The sequence below is a fragment of the Pelmatolapia mariae genome, linkage group LG5, assembly GCF_036321145.2.
Source record: "Pelmatolapia mariae isolate MD_Pm_ZW linkage group LG5, Pm_UMD_F_2, whole genome shotgun sequence".
In the NCBI taxonomy this organism is placed as follows: Eukaryota; Metazoa; Chordata; class Actinopteri; order Cichliformes; family Cichlidae; genus Pelmatolapia; species Pelmatolapia mariae.
In genome coordinates, this window is record NC_086231.1 from 6,295,548 (window position 1) to 6,314,612 (window position 19,065).

The following is a 19,065-nucleotide window of genomic DNA, read 5'->3' on the forward strand; positions in this document are numbered from 1 at the left end:
AGATTACTGCTATATTTGCAGCATTAAATTAATTAAAAAATCAGTAATAATCCTGACAGAAGACATCAAAAGATGAAAATATGTCTAAGCGTCAGGAAACAACTGCGACCTGTTGGTTCCATCCTCATATCTGACACATCCATCTCCTCTGATGGATGTAAAGATGAGAACAGTGGATGCTGGAGCACTTATTTCTAAAATGGGAAATTCTTGTATAGTCAAGTGTTACTCTAAAATGATGTTGATCCTTTATGATACATCATACAGTTGCATTGTTTGCCTTGAGATCACTTAAAGAGCAGGAAGTATTGAAGGAAATGTCTTCTCTTCCCCTCCTCATGGGAGAATAAACTATGTGAACTGCATTTTACATGAGTACATACAGTATAACCTAGTTTAAATTAGCATCTTTTTCACATTCCACTAAAATGAATGAAGTCTTCCAGCCATTAATCAGTGTTGAGTTTTATATAACAGAAAGGGGTGCACTAAAATGCCACTGACTTCCATTTGCTCTTTTCATCCTCTACAGTCCTATTAGATCAGCTACAGTCTCTAGCTACTAAACATTCACAAACCAAGTATCAGCTGATGTCCTTAAATTAATAAATCACGCATGGCCCACTGGCATATACGGTGTCTAAGCAGATCTCCCTTCCCAAAAAACATGACTTCTGAGGCTTTGTAATGGTCATGTTTCCAGATAATGTGAAGTTAATGCGATTTTACAGCAGCCAGTCCAGAAACGCTTTCAGAGAACAAACTTTCAGAGAACAAACAATGACTTTGATGTTGAATAATTGAAACCACAGTCTGCAAAATGAATCACTGTCTGCGTGTTTTTTGACCTGGTTTTAAAGAACACACGAGCTGCCTGAAACAGACAAAATACCTTCGATGCATTTTACATGAGGCATGATACTTTTAACTTTTTATTCGTGTAGTCAGGGTGTTTTTAAAATAAGACATTTCTGTTCAGAAAGTAAGGACAAAAAGACTACATGGAAACCATATGCAAGGATTACAACTTGCTGACAAGGGAGAATCATAAAAAGAATGGGCATTACACGACCCGAACCCACACTCTAACCATTTATCACTGAAGCAGTTGTCAGTACAGCTGTTTCATTTGAAAACAACAAATGTGTTGAACAGAGATGTGGAGGGGAATATTCGAAGCTGAGCGTGTAAAACAACCCTATAAAGTGAACCAAAGCCTCCATTTAACACTGCGTCGTAGAGAAAATTCCATTATAAAAGGAAGCGGCCTTAAATCATGCTGACGGTTGGGGCAAAGGCAATATGCATATATTGTTCTTCATTAGAAAGAAAAATCACTTAGGAGTTTCAAGATGTAAAAAAAACATGTTTCCAAAGAAAGAAAGTGCTGCTTTTTTTAAAAAAAGCTAATGGGACATGGCCTGATCATATATAACATTTTCTCCTTTACTTTAGTTTATAAAAGTCAGATTACTATAACAAAGTGTTCACAAGACAAGTGTAAACAAGAACTTGAAAGTGAGTACATCCTGTAAAGTAGGGCGCAAAGTAGGGCACATTCATATCTTTCCAAAGGTTAGTCCCATTGCAGACTCTCCTAAGAGGTTTATAAATTCCCCATGAATGCATCACTTCAATAGCAACAAGCATTACGAAGAAAGATGGGTCTTGATTCCTTTTGGTAAACTTCTATGCACTAAAATGCCCGCATCGTTACAGATTCTGGTATTCTTAGCACAAATGCTCTACTTAGGATGTGTTCCACCTGGCCACCTGTGAGAAAGTCTAAAGCTGCTCTATATCTTCCATATTCCAACTTAAGTTGCTTTTAGAACAAACAACCTATTGATTCTCCACTTCGATAATAACATAACGCTGACAGGTCTTATCCACCACAGAGCAGATGTTAGAAGAAAGATGAGGTTTCATCTTCAGTCATAACACTGCAAGTGTGGTCTGCTGATTTTAGATTATGTATGTGAATATCTGAAAAGGGAGAAATAACATTTTCCCATAAGAAAAGTTGGGGTTATTTAAATTATTCTTAGGATTTCATGCACATTGGTCTTAGAGTAGTCATTAAAAGCAGTATAAAACTTTTGAATCATGATTTTAACTTAAGTTAAAAAATACAAGATTTTTTTCTCTTATACAGTATTTGACAGCTATTCCAAATTAAGGTCCATAAATTATTCTTTTCTGGAGTAGTAATGGAGAGAAAGTTTTATTTATTTATATATATATAGCTTCAAAGTCTTTAGTACTGTTTAACTAGGAGTAACTGCTTGAAATGCCGAGCTACTTTCGGATTTTGTTTTTCATTAAATCTGGTTTCTGTCTAACCAAAACGTGCCCAATATTCGGTCTCATTTTAGCTCTTTTTGACCATTTATTCTCATTTTCTATTATTCACTTCATATGCACAGAAACTAGTTTTTAACGTCCAGGAAAGATCATGGTGTGGGTTAAAATACACCTCAACTATAAACAAATACATAACGCATAGTATATAAAATATACTATATAAAAGGTTGTATCAGCAGGTGTCATCGAAATACAATTGTTATACCTTATGAGCTATGACACAAGACACTACATATAAGTTATTGAATAATATTGTACATTTATTATACATCCAAGACAAAACTAAACATAAATTATAATATTGCTAACAATTTTTAGATATTTACACAGAGACATTCTAATAACTATTTGCTCAAGTTTATTATCCATCATTGTTACTATAACCATAGTAACACTTTATAAGTTTTACCAAGACAGGAGGTGCTTAGTAACTACCACTTTTCTATTATTCAGTGCATTCTGATGGTGTCATCATATTATATTCTCCGCCTAATTCCAGTGCCATTTTTATTTCAATTACTAATGAAAAACAACCAGCAGGGGTTGTAGGAGAGAATATTTTCTTTGTGTTTTTCTGTCATTATAACGAAACAAAGAATACATTTGGCTGGAAGCAACAGAACAATTCATAATGTAAAATTCCTGTCATAGGAGATTGTTAAGAGCTGCTGAGAAGTAATTGTTGTGTGGAGGCAGACCCTGTATACGCAATAATGTCCTACTGATGTGCACTTCTTCTTGATTTGCTTTGGCATGTTATTTCATCTGATGTTAGAAATAAATATATCTCTCTTACAGAGCAGTGAGGGTGCTGAACCTGCTGTACATGTTTTTTTTCTCAATCATAGCTGAAAGAATTCTAACTAGTGATATGTCAAGCAAAAATTGTCCTGTCTCATTAACCTCATAAGCACAATAGAGGATTCTCACAAATAACTAAACATACACTGAGACAACAAGAAGGGCTCTGGTGACAATCTATATGCCAAAAAGCATTTGATTCTGTTAGATGAATGGTATTATTTTACATTATGGATGGAATTATCCTAGCCTACCCTATCCTATCCTATCCTATGCTATACTGTACTATATTGAAAACAATAAAATACATACAATAAAAATGAATATATACCCAAGACTATTCTATTGATGTCACTTCAAAAACAGAAGAAGATATTTGGAATTGAGGTAAAGAAAAAGAAAACCAAGTATGAGGTGTTAACAGACAAGCAAAAGTTTACTTTTTGAACCTGATTATAGGTCAGACTAAATGTGCAGTCCTTAATGTTCAAAACCATTTAGTAAGTAGACATATTTCTGATAACAAAAATGTTTGAATAAGTAACTCCCTTGAAAAAGTTAAATGTAAAAAAACTACATAAAGTAGAAATGCATTTCAGTCACAATTGAGATAGAAATTCATGATAATTTTAAAGAGCTCTTTAAAAACTGAAAAGCAAAGCATGAAAATTAAAGTAAGATAGGAAGCCAAAGGTCCTTTCATAATAACACAAGAGAAATGAGATACAGTGGTTAACAGCATGCTTACTCTCGAGGAGAATCTTTAGCTGGAAATTAGTCATTTGTTTATTATTACAATGTTTATCTAATTTCTGTACCAAGGCTGACTGTTGGAGGTCCTGCATCAAATTACCTCAACATCCATGACAAATTTATTTAGAGTTTGGACTCCAAACTCTAAGCTACTCCCTGATTATTGGACAATAATCAGGGAGTAGCTTAAGAAAGGGATATGAAATAACTAGATTGACCTGATTTACAAAATATATATTACTGAGACAATTTTTACACTAATACTCAAATTGGTCAGACTCCATTGGTCTCAACAATGAACATTTGTTCTGTTTATTTAAAAACACAAAAATGATTTAACAAAAAGAAATAAAGCTTTGTTGGAGCAGAAAAAAGAGGACAGTTATTATTATTATCATTATTATTATTATTATTTATGTTTTCACTTTTAGGGCCTAAAAAATGTAAATGCTGACCCATCAGAACTTTGCAGCTTCCTAAAAGTATCGATTGTGCACTTAATACACGCCAAGATGCATCCCAGTATGGTAGATGTTGATGTGAGCCAGTCTTTTTACGTATTTTCTTCTGTACTTATCTTAAATCTAAAAGCGTTCTCTCTTTGCACACTAAGAAATGCGTGCCTTCTGTTGCACTGTCAAAAGTAATCACAATGGATCCTTTTGTGCCTCAATGTCACCGAAAAAAAGAAAAATTGCATCTGAAACAATGACAAATATCAGGGGTTGATATCAGTTTAGCAAAATCACAAAATATTTTTTTTTCAACAAAACAAGTCTCTGGTGTAATACAAGAGACATACACACATACAAGAGACACGGCAGCCGCTTTTGCAGTCATCTTTGTCTGTTTGCTTAATTTATTAATAATCCCAGAGCAAATACTGCATAAGCTACAGCTTCACTTCAATCTAATTTCCTGAAAATTGCTCATGTAAACTATAATGAACCAATCTGAGGGGGAAGTCTGTACAACAACAAGTAATTTCATTAAAATTAGCTGAATGCATTAAACATCACGCACCAATAATATTGATGCATTAATGCTGGAGTCTCCAGGGGCTACTGGCACAAATAACAACTACAGTAAGCGCTTGCAATGCTTATATCTTCTCACTGCCAAATTTTACAAACCCAAGGTGCCCTTGAGAGCCCTATACAGTGTGACGTAGGAGGCATCTACAGGTGCATTCACTGTGCATTCAGACCAAACCGATCAGGCTAACCGACAGTGAGTATGGAACTACAGTATCATTGTGAAGTAGCACAGTCCTTGGTAGAATGTGCCATTACCATGAGGTAAAATGACTAAAACAAACAACTGATTATGACACAGACATAGGTAGCATGTATGTGTACAGATGTCCAACTATGATGAACATTTTGAAATACGAAGTCTATCCTGTACGCATTTGGCAATAAATTTGTTGCTAGAAAAAATATCTTGGCTGCGGCTGTGTTAACATGACTCATAATAATTTGTAAACAGCACCCGCAGCACCCAAACAATGCAGTTTGACAGGAAGAAGCTTTATTTTGTGTGGCATGTTCTCCCAAGTTTCGGCTACAATCCAGAATCTTAGAATAATTTTAATTGGGTGGAAAAACTTATTCAAGCATGCAGAGGAAAGAAGATTCACTTGAAGAGTCATTCATGCAAATTCCCCCCCCCCCCCCCCCCCCCTTTTTTTTTTCTCCATCCAGATTGTTTGGGGCATAATAACAAGTGGAAAGATGTGGAGAAATAACAAGCATGCATTGTGACAAATTATTCATCACCAAGCATATTATGTACTGTTTACTCACCGTTTTTGTCTGCTCTGCGGAAAATCTGGAAAACAAAAAGAGGGGGGAGAGGATGGTTTTTATTTCTAGCATAGGATCACTGAAGGGATTCTTGCAATAAGCAGGTGTAAATTATTAAGAATCATGGCAGTTTGTCAAAAACACAATAGGATGTTTAACGCCTGCAGTTCGTTTATCCTGCTGCACAGACTAGAAAGATGACAAGAAGAAGGACATTTACAAAGGCTGTTATACTCTGCATGAGTGAGTCATGTTAGGTTGAAAGCAAATTGATAGTGTCAGTTCTAAAATAGGTTGAACAATTATCATTCTAAAGTAAACAGACATTTACTTCAGAAGTGATAATTGTACGGTAACGCCACACTATGTTTATCTTCTATTTGTTTGACTCACTGATGCTTTTTCATTAATTTCTTAGGAGGGCTTATATGGTAGGTAGTAAGAAGAATAATCATTTGCTATATGTATTATACACAATTTTGTAAAATATACAGTATGTAATAATGTGCAAGAGTAACAGTAAGTCACAAATAATGGGGACTCCAAACACAAGATACTATCTGATCCAGTTGCAGCTTATTTTCTCTGGCATGAAGCTTTGTCTGCAAACAACACAGAAGTCCACCTTTCACTAAGTTTTGATTTAATAAATCATTTTTCACTATGAGCATCTGAACATTTGACAGCAGGAAAAGCAGAAACAAAGCCCTGCTCCTGCAGTAGTTTACTGTTTTGCTTACTTCAACATAGCCATCGTATCAGTTTTATAACGCGGTGACAATGTTCGTTTGAAGCCAGTTCATGGATTATCAGTCTAATCACAACGATGCTGCGTGGTATATAAACAATGCTGTGTAATCTTAATAGATTTGGCTTCCTCCATTCTGTTCCCAGTGGGGGACTCTCATGTACAAAACTGGCTTGAATTAACAGTAGCGGATGGAGCACTTACGTCAGTTGTATTATTTAATACACCAGTGATGACTATATGAAGACAAAACTATGACTGCACACACCACATCACTCAGCTGCAGCAAAAAACCCAAAACAAATGTATATATATAAAACAAAATCTGTAACTGGTCTGTGTTTGATAGTGTAATGTGGCAGCAGTTACTGTTGTAATTGTTATGGAGTTTAAAAAAAGATAGAATCTTCTTGTTTTTAGCTGAGTTTTGAACCACCAGTAATGGCAACTTATAAAAAGCCCACTTCTCAAGCCGAAAAAACACCCATCAGATAAAATCAACAGTATAGATTATTCACTAAAAGTAGAAAAATCACTAAAACTGAGGAAAGCCATTTGTTTTCTGAAACACAAAAGACAAATGTCCACACAACAGGATAAAGCTCAGGGTTGATCCTGTAAAGTCTGTGCGGCTGCTTTGAGAAAAAGAGTTGCTTTTTGGTCAACACGTAAAAATCTACTTGTTTCATTTTTTTTTCTTTAGCTCAGTGAAAACATTATTGTCCAGAAAATAGAAAGTGGACTGTTTGGCTTCACCAAACAACATAAAATAGAAGCGAAACAGAAAGCTATACCAACACACCATCAATAAATAACAGCATTAAAACAGGGCTTTAGATGTAGATTTAAAGAAAGATCACAGCCACAACACAGCGACTAAAGTAACTATTGTGAAGGCTAAATATATTTTTTAAAGCGTTTGAATACACAATCAAATAAAACTCAAGTCTACTGTGCACTGAGATGTGTGTCTTGAAAATATGAACATGAAACTTAGATTTTTAAACCAATTTTAGTTTAATCTGTGTACTATAATAAGAATTTCACAAATATTAATGCAGCCACACAAACAAACATATGTGTGCATTTGTAGCTGTATGCAGCTTGGTAGTCATCCAGGTGAGCAGAACACAATAGTTTCATTAAGAGAGTTTGAATGTAAGATCTGCAATGAAAACAGCAGATTCGTAATTTGTTCTCTTTTATTGATTCTCTTTCACTCCCTGAGACATTTATGTCCAATGTTAAGCAGCACGACTGCCGTGCTCATTGGTTTTGACCTACAGTTTAATAATCCTGCAGAATCTGGTCCTCGTTTTAGGTCAACAAGCTCAAGGTTTGCACTTGTGCCCTCAGTGTGTCTGTCTGTCTCTCCACTGCTTCAATCCTGACTTATAACAAGAGCCGGGTCATAACGACTCACTTCACGAAACACTGGCTGCTCTATTTTTGATTCCTCATCCTATTATTGCACTTGGATTGCACATAGAAAGGACAATCAGAACACTCTGCTTATCTTACATGAATACAAATTTGATGTTGTACCGGCTTTAGGGTTCTGTCACTGCACAATCTCAGTCAGCAGCTTGTTCTTTTTCACTTTGGCACTGTGACCCATCTAGCCAACATTTTCCACTCCTCCTCTATTCCAGGGAGATCAGGTATAGCGTTAAATGTGTTTGCTGTTTGGCTGTGTCTTTTGACTCTCTGGTGTCAGGAGACGATAATGCATCATTTACAGCAAGCCCAGGAAAGGTCAGACCTGCTTCCCAGTGTGTTGCTGTTCTGATGTCATGGTGGAGGGTATTAAGACGGTGGGTTATCTCAGGCTCTGTTTTCACACCACTTGGTGCAATACTTAATAAAAAAATAGAACATCACAAAAAAAACCCTAATAAATATGCTTTGTTGTTAGTAAATGCCACATGATTTACTTTCTGTGAAAATCCAAAATATTATATTTTTCTTTCTCAGTAGCAGCAAAAGAAGAGAAGAAGCAGAAATAAGTGCCAGGAATCAAGAAAGCCTAAGAAAAGCAGGCCTGCTGCATTCACAAAACAAAGACTTTAAGAAGAGTAGCCAACAATGTAAATGATGAAACAGCCTCATACAACCCTAGCACAATCAGTCACTTTTAAAGGTTTGCTTTTTCTTTGATTTGTTGCAATCTTTGCATCTCTAACGTTAGTGACTGGCTCAGTATCCTGCCATTAATGCACTGATGTGCAGATCTGTCTGCAAATTAAAGCCTATATGTTGCATGCAAAACCAAGCAACGTGCTTTTATAATAAATCGGTTTAATTGTTACAAACAATTACAAAATGTTCTGAATCAATTAGCAGTCCCATCACATTTAGTCATTAGTCCCCTGTCATTCTGTTGTGTATGTCTCGTAACCACTTGAAAATCAGTAGGCAGCACTGCAATAACAAAGGATTCACATTACTCGCTTTTACTTTAGGAACACAAAATCTTTATGCAGATTTAAACCTGTACTAATGGAAATGTCAAACCAACACAAAAGATTAAAATTCTTAAAATCTCTCAACTGTCCCAGGGGAATATTTGGTCAATCTACAGCTAGGAATGTTTCCAGTCTTGGAACATGGTGCTTCTGCACCAAATAAAGGTGGAAAGCAATAAAAAGAAAGAATGAGGAGAAAAATGCAATGCACAGAGCAACATGGCACTTAAATTCAAGACAGCATGTCCGTTTCTGACTGAGACTGATTATTATTGTGTTCAGTACTGTCTCCTACACACAGTGTTTTAAACAATTTAAGCATAATTATATTTTGAGCATAGAACCGTCAAGCTGAATGGTCTTTTTTGTGTGTTAGTGCTCAGTCAACAGAAAAGCTCAAGGCCGAAGACTGAATATGAGAAGCACTTCAATCACATACCCCATTCAGGGACAGTGCACACTTTTAAATAGACATTTCTGCAAAAGTAATGTCCTTGTCTACACAAGGTTGTAGTCAAAGGGAAATGGAAAGCTTCAAGCTAGTGAGAGCTCAGATTTGGAAACATCACTGGTCTGCTAACCTCTAACAAGATGAGAAGCTGGATGGTGGTTTCTATGGCAGCATTGCAGGTTAATCAGGCTGTTACTGTTTTGAGCACAACTTACGGTAAGCTGCGCATTATAAATCATAGCACCATCTTTGAGTTAAGTTTTATCTGATCACTTAGTTTGGTTGTTTGTTTTTTTAATACATATATATTGAATAGGTTCACTGCACGTATTGCCTCTGAAAGCCCAGAAGTGTTTGCATCTGTGCGTAACAAAAAGAGGAGAACCCCCAGCAGTCCCTAAACCTGTCAGACTGGGAGCTTAATTTATCATGCAGAGACAGCAGCTGCAGCTGCAGCTTTTCCTACTTTCCTACGCACACGCGCGTACATGGCGAGGCGCACACCACACAACATCTGATAAACAATACTGTAACGATGCAGTTTTCATTTCCACTCAATTCTCTAGAAAGTAATAAGTAAATAAGAGGGAGAGAGAGAGAGAAAACACATTTAAATTTGCAGCACTATATCAACTGAGACCAGATCTTTTCTTTTCGTTTTTTCCTTTTTTTTCATTCAATCTAATATTATTTGAACAATGAATATATTTAGACTTACAGTTAATATAGAAATACAAGAAAAACGTTTCAAGTATGAATGAAAAGCAAAAGCGTCAACAATGTGTTGCATCAGTAATACTAATACTTGAGTAAGAGAGCGGATCCACTCACATCATGAAAAATAGTAAGCCCCTGTCCGGCATTGTGCGGCGGCTGCTGTTGCTGCTGAGCCCGAAGATGCTTCTGTTTGGCCGACTGCAGGCACATAGTGATCATCTCTGTACAAGCCAGCATCTTCGACCGCAACGAAACACGTCTAAATCAAACTGTTGAAGTCTAGAAGGCTAAAGTAAAATGAAGATGTTGCTGTGGACGAGAATAGGGCTCCAGGTGCGAGAGATGTCAAGTGCAAGCAGGCAGGCGGGGACTCGGGGACGCTCTGCAACTTTGTGGTGCGCAGCTGAAGAGACCCGCCAGCCCCTCCTGCTGGAGCCGCTGTGATTGGCTCGTTTATCAGCATCTGGATTAAACTGATCATCACTAAAGCTTCTTTTCTCCCCATAACCCTTTGTATATCTTTTTATTTTTTCAGTTTGAACGCGAAGACACAGTATCAAAACTAGAGCTACAATATACGACCAAGTTGCCCTAAGAGTGCTCATTCATCGCCAGAGTTGTTAACACTGATAAAAAGGGCTTATTTTAAAGGGCTTCCATTGTTCTTAACTTAAATATACAGCGACTGTAATTAATCTGAATTAAATATTAGGTCCAAAGTTGTAAAACCTGAATGTTAAAATGAGCTTTTTTAAACACCCTAACAGTTCAGCCTTTGACATACACTGCCATCTGCTGGATGTGAGAAGTCACTATTTCAGATGTTTGTTTTTTAAAAAAGGGGGTGAATTTATAATTAGATTTCATGCATCGGCTGTTATTTATTTTTGGACTTATTCGCGTGGTTATTAGTTTTAAAATAATGCATTTAAATGATTTAGAGAGGAACAAAAAAGTGTCAACGAGGGGTGGAGCGAAAGAAATTCCAAAGCGATCCTTTAAAAATATCTCTTCCTGGGCGTGAGTCAGTTTCACTTTCCGTTCTACCTGACAGGGACTGAGAAGTGAGAAAGCGACGCAGCGGGAGCGCTAGAGTAGTACTTCTGACTTCTACTTGGCTCTCTTTGGCCCTCTTCTCGGGCCTATAGCTGCCTTTCTTAACCTTAAGCCGAACTTGGAAAGGCTCTGTCGGATGAGGACTGAGGAAGTAGTGCCTGAAATAGTTTTAAAGGCAGCTCTGTTTTGTTACAGCTGCCAAGGAGCTTAATAATTTTATTACCTCCCGTGTAGTAATGGCTTCAGAGGTGGCACCGAGGGTCGATCCGACTGAGGGTAAGCAGCTCAATTAACTTTCGATTTTGTTATGAAGACTCCAAATACTTCTTGACAACTACGTTTTATAAGATCTCAGAGCTGTCGTAGTAAAACAGAAAGCGTTTTGTATGTGTCACTGCTTGCTATCGATTTCTTAGTGTAGAGATTGTGAAAGTGGCAGTTGTTTTGGTAAGACTCAACGCTTTATATTGTCAAATCAACAAACAAGCCACTATCAATTTCGTAATTTTCATTTACCATTGCTACGTACGTGTATGTTGGCATGGAGAATAGAAAGAAATCAATTGAGAATACGAAGAATTAAAGAGAAACGAGTTATGCTGACAATAAGTCACGTGACGTCCCTCTTCCTTTGCTCGCGATGAAGCGGAGGAGCTTGCCCGGTCTCTGACTGAAGCCCTCAGCAGCGGGGACTCTGAAGAAGCAGCTAAACTGTGCCAGAGGCTGACTCAGCTCTCCGTCCGGGTGTCAGTCACCATCAGCAGTCAGATCTACCCCCAGGAATCCATAAGGTGTGTGTACTTCCCTGTTTCTTAAAATGCCTCCACGACAGTAATACCACAGACGTTGCTGTTTATGGGGGAAGAGTTCCCCTTTTTATTTTTAGATGGGGTCTGTTTTAATTTGGAAGCATGCAATGTAAACAAGAATTAAGGCCAAGTTCCAAAAAACCGAACAAAAACAAAACATATGCATATATGACTGTTTGTCTGTGGTTACATGCTGGAAATATCAAAATAAGAACACGAATGAATGGACATGAATGTTCAAGTGAAAATAGCAGAGGGCTGACATGTTCTGTTGTTCCTGTTCTACAGGTTGAAGGTTGGAGTGGAGGATGGACAATCAGAAGACAATATCCCTGTGATTCTTGAGGTTGCTACTGGCATGACAATCGCACAATTAAAAGACAAGGTACTGATGTGAAAGCACACGCAACACAAGAGGCAGTTTTCTTCTGTTCTTTTATTATTATTGTTATTTTTTACTTAAATATTTTCTTACCAACCTATGATACATATAAAACCTAAAATGGAGCTGAGCTATGATCTATTAAGGGCTACTTGTGAAGTTTTCTTGTAACCAAAAATGTTTATGCACCACTCATAATAATGCCGTGAGTGTATCATGGACCTATTTGTCAGTAAAGCCTTGCCCCTAAATACAATTCAGTATTGTTTATATCAATGTTTATCAGCGAGCAGTCTTTTCTATTTTCTATTTTTATTTTAAATTCAGATTTGTTTCAGACTTAGTGTCCAAAGTGGGTTTGCTCATTTCAGTTTAGATTTTATTGTTTGAAAATGTTTAGTTTTAGTCATGTTTTTAGAAGTTTCACTGTTAGTTTTACTGTTTTATTGTCTAGCACGTATACGCTAAAGGCAAAAGTTAGGAAAGTCATTATAAGTATTATAAAGATTGTAAGTATCTTATTACCTTAAAAACACAAACCTTTTTTCAAAGCAGTTGTCTCATTCTTGTAGATATCCAAAGTCTTAATAAACATCTTCATCAAAGTCTCCTCAGCCAAGCTGTGATAACAAATTTTTACCAAACGAATAAATACTAAAACTAAGGATATTTCCTCTTTTCTATTTCATTTGAGTTCATGTTCCAAGTTTACAAAATCATTTCAGTTGGTTTTATTTTTCCAAAGTCTAGTATTATTTAATTTTTTTTTAAATGTTAGTTAAGTAACAGTTTTTTCACATCTAGTTTTAGTTTTCAGTTTGGTGTTAGTTAACTATAGTAACCTTACCATATACACACAGTAGCAAAGTTGTGCACCGATTCATACAAAAACAGCCCCACAGTGCTACAAGAGATCAAAACCCTCCTGACCATTCTTGATGTCTTCTATGCATTAAAGGGTTTATTACTCTTTAGGAAGTAGTAGTACACCAGCTGGCTTATGTTATTGTCTTTAAAGTTTTACATATTCACTGCATTTGGTTAAGCCGCATTGAAATTCTAGTGGACGAGTTACTTTTTCTTTTCTTTTCTATTCAAAGATCAGCCAAGATTTTGGGTTCCACCCACTGCTGCAGCGCTGGGTGATTGGGAAGCGGCTAGCTCAGGACCAGGAAACATTATATAGCCATGGGATTCGAAAGAGTGGAGACCAGGCTTTCCTGTTTATCAGGTCTGCCCATGCTGCTCATCTCACACGGCATCAGCACAACCTGGACCAGGAGCAACAACGTATAGATGGTAAGTAGTAAACAGTTGTCTTACCTTTTGAACGATAAGAAGAAGTGCTTTGGCTATGATAAATACAGACAGATTTTTATCAGCAAAGTATGCCGTATTGATGTTTAAGAACACTGAAGTTTTATACAATTAAAATCTATTATTAGGTATCATGGAGTCGATGCAATCACTGCAGCTGTTTCCCAGAGGTCTGGAAGGAGGTGGTGGTGAGAAGATAGCTCCTCCTCCTCTTCCTCCTAGAGACCAAACTGCTACTGTACCCAAGCCTCCTGTGGCTCCTAAACCTCAGGTCAGAACACAACTAGACCCTGCTTTAGCAATGGGCCTGCACATATAATTGTTTAAATACAGTAGTGCATGTTTTAGAGATGTGTAAACACATTGTATGTCTTTGTGCATGCAGTTGGGATGGGCCTGTTCAGTGTGTACATATCTGAACAAGCCAACACGTCCTGGCTGTGAGATGTGCGGAGGGGAACGGCCAGCAGAATACACTGTGCCTGACATCTACCAGCCAGATGAGGAGGAGATTAAGAGGATTCAGCAGGAAACGCTTGCCATGATGCAGTACGAACAGGTAAAAGTGCTGCTTGTTAAAAAACAGCTAAAATTAAATCCTTTTAACGCGGTCTCACATTTATGTGTGAAATAACCCTAATCACTCGGGGTCATGGGAAAACCTGAAATATTATAGGAAATAAGACTTGTGCTTGACAGGTTTTAAAGAAAAATGTCATGTTTATATTAAAACATCTGTATATTTGTTATAAAAGAAACAGACAGAAAGAAAGAGAAAAAAAGCTACAGACACAAACCATCAATTTAATTAACTCATTAAATCTTGTTTTGTGTCACTTTTTTGTTTAAATTCCACATTTTAAACTACACATTGTTCCTAGATGATTTGCCACGCTTTACCATTAAAGAATAATGAGAGCTGACTTAAGGGCCACAATAAAACTTCTCAGCTTTCACTTTCTATCTTCGGGAAAAGCTGAATTACTGTGTTTGTAATGAGTCATGCAGTTTATCTGAACCTCTGCTGTGCATGCTACTCTGTGATAAAGGCTCAGCGGGAGGAACGAGAAAAGAACTATTTGCACTTGTTGGCAACAGAAGAACAGAACCTTATCCCAAATGCCAACGAGGCAGATTGTCCAATTTGCTTCAGTAATCTGCAGCCAGGAGAGGGCATCGTGCTCAGAGAGTGTCTCCATACCTTCTGCAGGTATGACAGCAAATAGCTTTGTAATATGACAGAAAAATGATCAAATTATTCTGTCTGCTTTCTTAGGTCACTTTCTGATTAGGTAACATTGACCTTTACACCACCCATACCATATCCCAACTTCCCTGCTGCTAGACCTTTGCAATAACGTCCTTTACCAAAGTGCATCTAATGTCATCATCAATTTGACGCCTGTATACACAGTACAAATCTAGCCATTGCAGTTACTACTGTTACTACTGCTAACTGTACAGTGGAGTTACATGACACACTTGACTTACAACTAATTTTTGAAAAAAGAGTCTTTATTTAAAAACAAAAGAAAACAAAAAAGATTTGGCATTTTAGTAGTATGAGTCAGAGGGGAAATATGCAGGAAATGGTCTGGGGGAGAACTAGGCCCCTGCAATAGTCTTTCTCATATGGGCTGCCAGCTCGGCAAGATGGGCTACAGTGGAGAGTTTTCTTGCATGTACTGCCTGGTTCACTCACAACATTTCAGTGGGATTTAAATCTTTAGCTAATTTATTCCGTACCCCTCAAGCATCTTTTTGAGCCATGTCTTGGTGCAAGTCTTGTTTTAGACCCCAAACACCTTCTTCTCCTATAATTTTAACTACATGTGTCATTTTTTTTGTGTATATCAACTTTATGCATATGCAGTGTTTCATATGGGATTAAATGTGTGCTCGTTTTGAATTATAAGAGTCAGTGTATGCAAAAGGTGCATTGTGCTTAATATTTTATGTATATAATGAAGTGTATGCGATTACTCAGGGAGTGCCTAAAAGGGACAATAGTAAACAGTCAAGATGCTGAGGTGTCCTGTCCTGACAACTGTGACAGCAAATTACTGGACCGAGAGATCAAAGAGGTGAGTGGAAGCCACGGGAACACAATCTTAACCTTCACATGGTCTATGTTTGACAGTCATACATCACCTTTCTTAAAAAATAAGAGAGACGATAACTTTAAGAGAAGCAAATATGTTGACAGCCATACAGTATGTAATCTCTTACTCTTCATATGTCTCTGTTATTGTTTATGGTATAATCCTGGGTCCAGCTGCTCACAGAAGAGGAACACCAGCGGTTTCTGGAGTTGCGTCTGAGCATTGCAGAGAGCCGCTCAGAGCACAGCTTCCACTGTCAGACTCCCAACTGTCGCGGGTGGTGCATCTATGAGGATGAAGTCAATGAATTTCACTGTGAACTCTGTGATGAAACCAACTGCATTCTCTGCAGGGTACCTTTGTTACTTTAATACCTTAACTGAACAAAGTTTCATTTCGTGTAATAGAGAGGGCACCAGATGTAAAGGACGTATATTTTTTCAGGCCGTTCACAAAGACATGAATTGCAAGGACTACCAGGATGACCTGCGTGTACGAGCAGAGAATGATGAAGCAGCTCAGAAAACTAAACAGATGCTGGAGGTAAGTCAACTTTAAAGTGCTTTGTTAATTACCCTGAGCAGTGAAAATCTATAAATGCTGACAAAGCAAAGCAATGTGGATTAAGAAGCAGAACACAAATGACATTACAAACAAAATAATACATTGTCTCTTATCAAGGACTATAATTTTTCTCTTATCCAGAGTGAAATGACCAAATAGGCAATTTTGTAGAATCTTAACCCTGTGAAATAAATCATGGAACAATCAGTCATTTATTTTTTTTTTAACAATTAAATGTTCTTTCATTAATGACTGCTTAATGAGGCAGTTTCCAAATCCTCTGGTGTATTTTAGACTAGAGTCTTTATTAAGGGTGAAGCAAGCTTTGGGAAGCCTTTGTTTCTCTGTGGTGGAAACAAGGGCTGAAATTCAGAGTAGAAATTTCCAGTCAGCATCTGTGGTGATCTGTTGCGCTCTTAACACCTTCTGTCTAATAACCTTGTGGTATTCACCACATGCTGTAAATGTATCTGTTCTGTTTAGTTGCATGCAGGCAGTTACAACATAGGTGATATAAACCCAACTGTTTTCATTAAAGCTATTGCTAACCTTTATGACAATCACAAAGAAAAAATAAGATAACCTATTTACATGAAACCATTATTACAATAATGCAGACTTGGTATTGAAGTAATTTTATTATATAAATTCAAGGTTAGTTGACTTAGAAATTGAATTTCATGTTACATACCCTCTGCACTAACATGCAAACAGAGTGACCCTGAGTAAGATTAAGCAAGCGTGGATTGCCTTAAACCTGAATTCTTTCTAATAGTCATTAGGGGACAGTTTGTCTGGTTGCAAAAAGAACTCTATGGGAAAACCCCTCCTATCTGGCCTCAATAAACATCTTATTGAATGCGTAATGTCAATTACGTATAATGATAAAAAAAATATAATATATATATATATATAATATATATATATTGTCCCTATTGTATCAAAAGGGAAAATAAAGCATGATATGCTTCAGGGCAGGTTGTGATTGGCAACGTCACAGTGGCTAGGTCCATCTTTTATATGCAGGCTATGGCAAGGATTTAGGGGTTGGATTGATACGGGGCTTTACTTTATGGAATACAGCAAAGTTAGATCATCATATTATATTCAGATTTTGAGTCAAGTGGATAAATTGTATTATGTTGATGTTTTTCTGTACTTTTTAAAATCACCCTCTCAGGCATTTTCCTCTATGGCTACTTCACACTGTTTCACTGTATTCAACTACAGAGCCTGCTGCAGAATGGGGAAGCCATGAAATGCCCACGGTGTGACATCATTGTCCAGAAAAAAGATGGATGTGACTGGATCTGCTGCTTGATGTGCAAAACAGAAATCTGTTGGGTCACTAAACAAGCTCGATGGGGCCCAAATGTAAATATATATATATATATATATATGCATTAAGATAGATAAACATATTCAGAAAGGTTTCTCTATTGTGTGTCTGAGACATGGTTCTCATTTCTTTCTTTTCTTTTTTACAGGGCAACGGTGACATAACTGGTGGATGTAGATGTCGAGTCAATAATCAGCCCTGTCATCCTAACTGCCAAAACTGTCACTGAGGGAAGAACACTAATGAACTCATATTAGAAACCCCAGTGAAAGCGATTACACTGTCTGGATAAATTCAAACCACATCTCGTGCTCAGATCTCTGATTTAATGGTAGTTTGATTTATTTCACCCTCTCTTTCACTGGTATATGGACACAACTGATCATCTATCTTGCTTGCAATGCATCCAGGTGTATTAAAAACTGTTGTTAGTACAGTGTGAGGGAAAAAACAGTTATACTCTGAGTTTTTTGCCACAATACCTTCTTATCTCTAGCTATTGCTTTCTCCTAGTTCAATGAGCCAATTGTGATATTGTTTACTTGAGTTTGGATTCCACTCAGAATTTATCAGAACAAGCATACCGAGGTAACATTTTACTTTTCTGAACATAGATGCAAAATGCCTTGTGCTTATACAGTATATAATATTAGCACTCCAAAGATAACTGTGCATGATAAGGGCTTTCTTGTTTATTTTGTCTGTAAAGTCAGATGATAAATAGCAATATTTTTCATTAATTTATTTTACAACTAAGAATTTTATCTATCAAACACCAGGGCAGTTGTGGTTATAATTACTGTTAAGGTCTTCCCAATACAAATGGTCAGCACTTTCTTTTTAAAGTCACTGTTTTTGTTTGATATGTTATTAAAATAAATGGCTGGTTATGGGATTGTTCAGTCGACAAATCAGACTTTTTTTTGTTTACATTAAATGAATGTACTCATAATGAAAAACAAATTGCTCTAATGCACTTAATGGCTATAAAGTATCATGTGTATAATGCCTTTCTCTGCAACTAATTCCTGTATTAATTCCTAAAGAATTACAGGAACTAAATTACTACAAACAAATTATATTTGATGTTGCATTAAAGCTTGTTGTTAGGCTTTACATTCTTTGTCTTATGTCATGAAGCACCATGTATTTTAAATATGGACATTATGATGTAACTGTATATTTAAACAAATTAAAAAAACGAGCTTAAGATCAGCTCAAGCATCTGATGACGTTCTACTTTGTCATCTTCTATATCCTTTGTTATTATTTCTTATTAGAACCATAGCACTAATCTAAATATGTTAAGAAGCCTAAAGAACTGAAGTCACAAAGGACAACTGAGGCTAATGTGGTCTAGCAGAAGCTGTCAGAGGGCAGCTAAAACCTGAA

At 36.9% G+C, this 19,065-nt stretch overlaps 2 protein-coding genes across 2 annotated transcripts in view; one reads left to right on the forward strand and one right to left on the reverse strand.

Annotated features, from left to right (window-relative positions):
• necab3 (N-terminal EF-hand calcium binding protein 3) overlaps positions 1 to 10,514 on the reverse strand; it is a 38,366-nt gene extending 27,852 nt beyond the window's left edge. Inside the window, exons 1-2 of the mRNA XM_063473461.1 lie at positions 10,219 to 10,514; positions 5,724 to 5,748 (exon numbers count right to left, since the gene is read on the reverse strand). Coding sequence (XP_063329531.1) covers positions 5,724 to 5,748; positions 10,219 to 10,341 — 148 coding nt within the window. The 5' untranslated portion in view covers positions 10,342 to 10,514. The remainder of the gene's footprint in view (positions 1 to 5,723; positions 5,749 to 10,218) is intronic.
• A 653-nt stretch (positions 10,515 to 11,167) lies between these two features.
• rbck1 (RanBP-type and C3HC4-type zinc finger containing 1) lies at positions 11,168 to 18,866 on the forward strand. The gene is made up of 12 exons (XM_063473459.1): positions 11,168 to 11,436; positions 11,807 to 11,951; positions 12,258 to 12,354; positions 13,452 to 13,650; positions 13,797 to 13,939; positions 14,054 to 14,227; positions 14,718 to 14,878; positions 15,656 to 15,752; positions 15,944 to 16,123; positions 16,215 to 16,313; positions 17,565 to 17,708; positions 17,822 to 18,866. The coding sequence occupies exons 1-12, from the start codon at positions 11,397 to 11,399 to the stop codon at positions 17,900 to 17,902; spliced, it is 1,560 nt and encodes a 519-aa protein (XP_063329529.1). The 5' UTR covers positions 11,168 to 11,396; the 3' UTR covers positions 17,903 to 18,866.
• The last annotated feature ends 199 nt before the right edge of the window (positions 18,867 to 19,065 follow it).

Excerpts from the sequence above, each read along its gene's own strand:
- rbck1 (XM_063473459.1), top strand. The coding sequence starts at position 11,397 with ATGGCTTCAGAGGTGGCACCGAGGGTCGATCCGACTGAGG. Across the intron at positions 14,879-15,655 it reads TGTCTCCATACCTTCTGCAG|GGAGTGCCTAAAAGGGACAA; the intron begins GTATGACAGCAA and ends GCGATTACTCAG. Across the intron at positions 16,314-17,564 it reads AAACTAAACAGATGCTGGAG|AGCCTGCTGCAGAATGGGGA; the intron begins GTAAGTCAACTT and ends ATTCAACTACAG.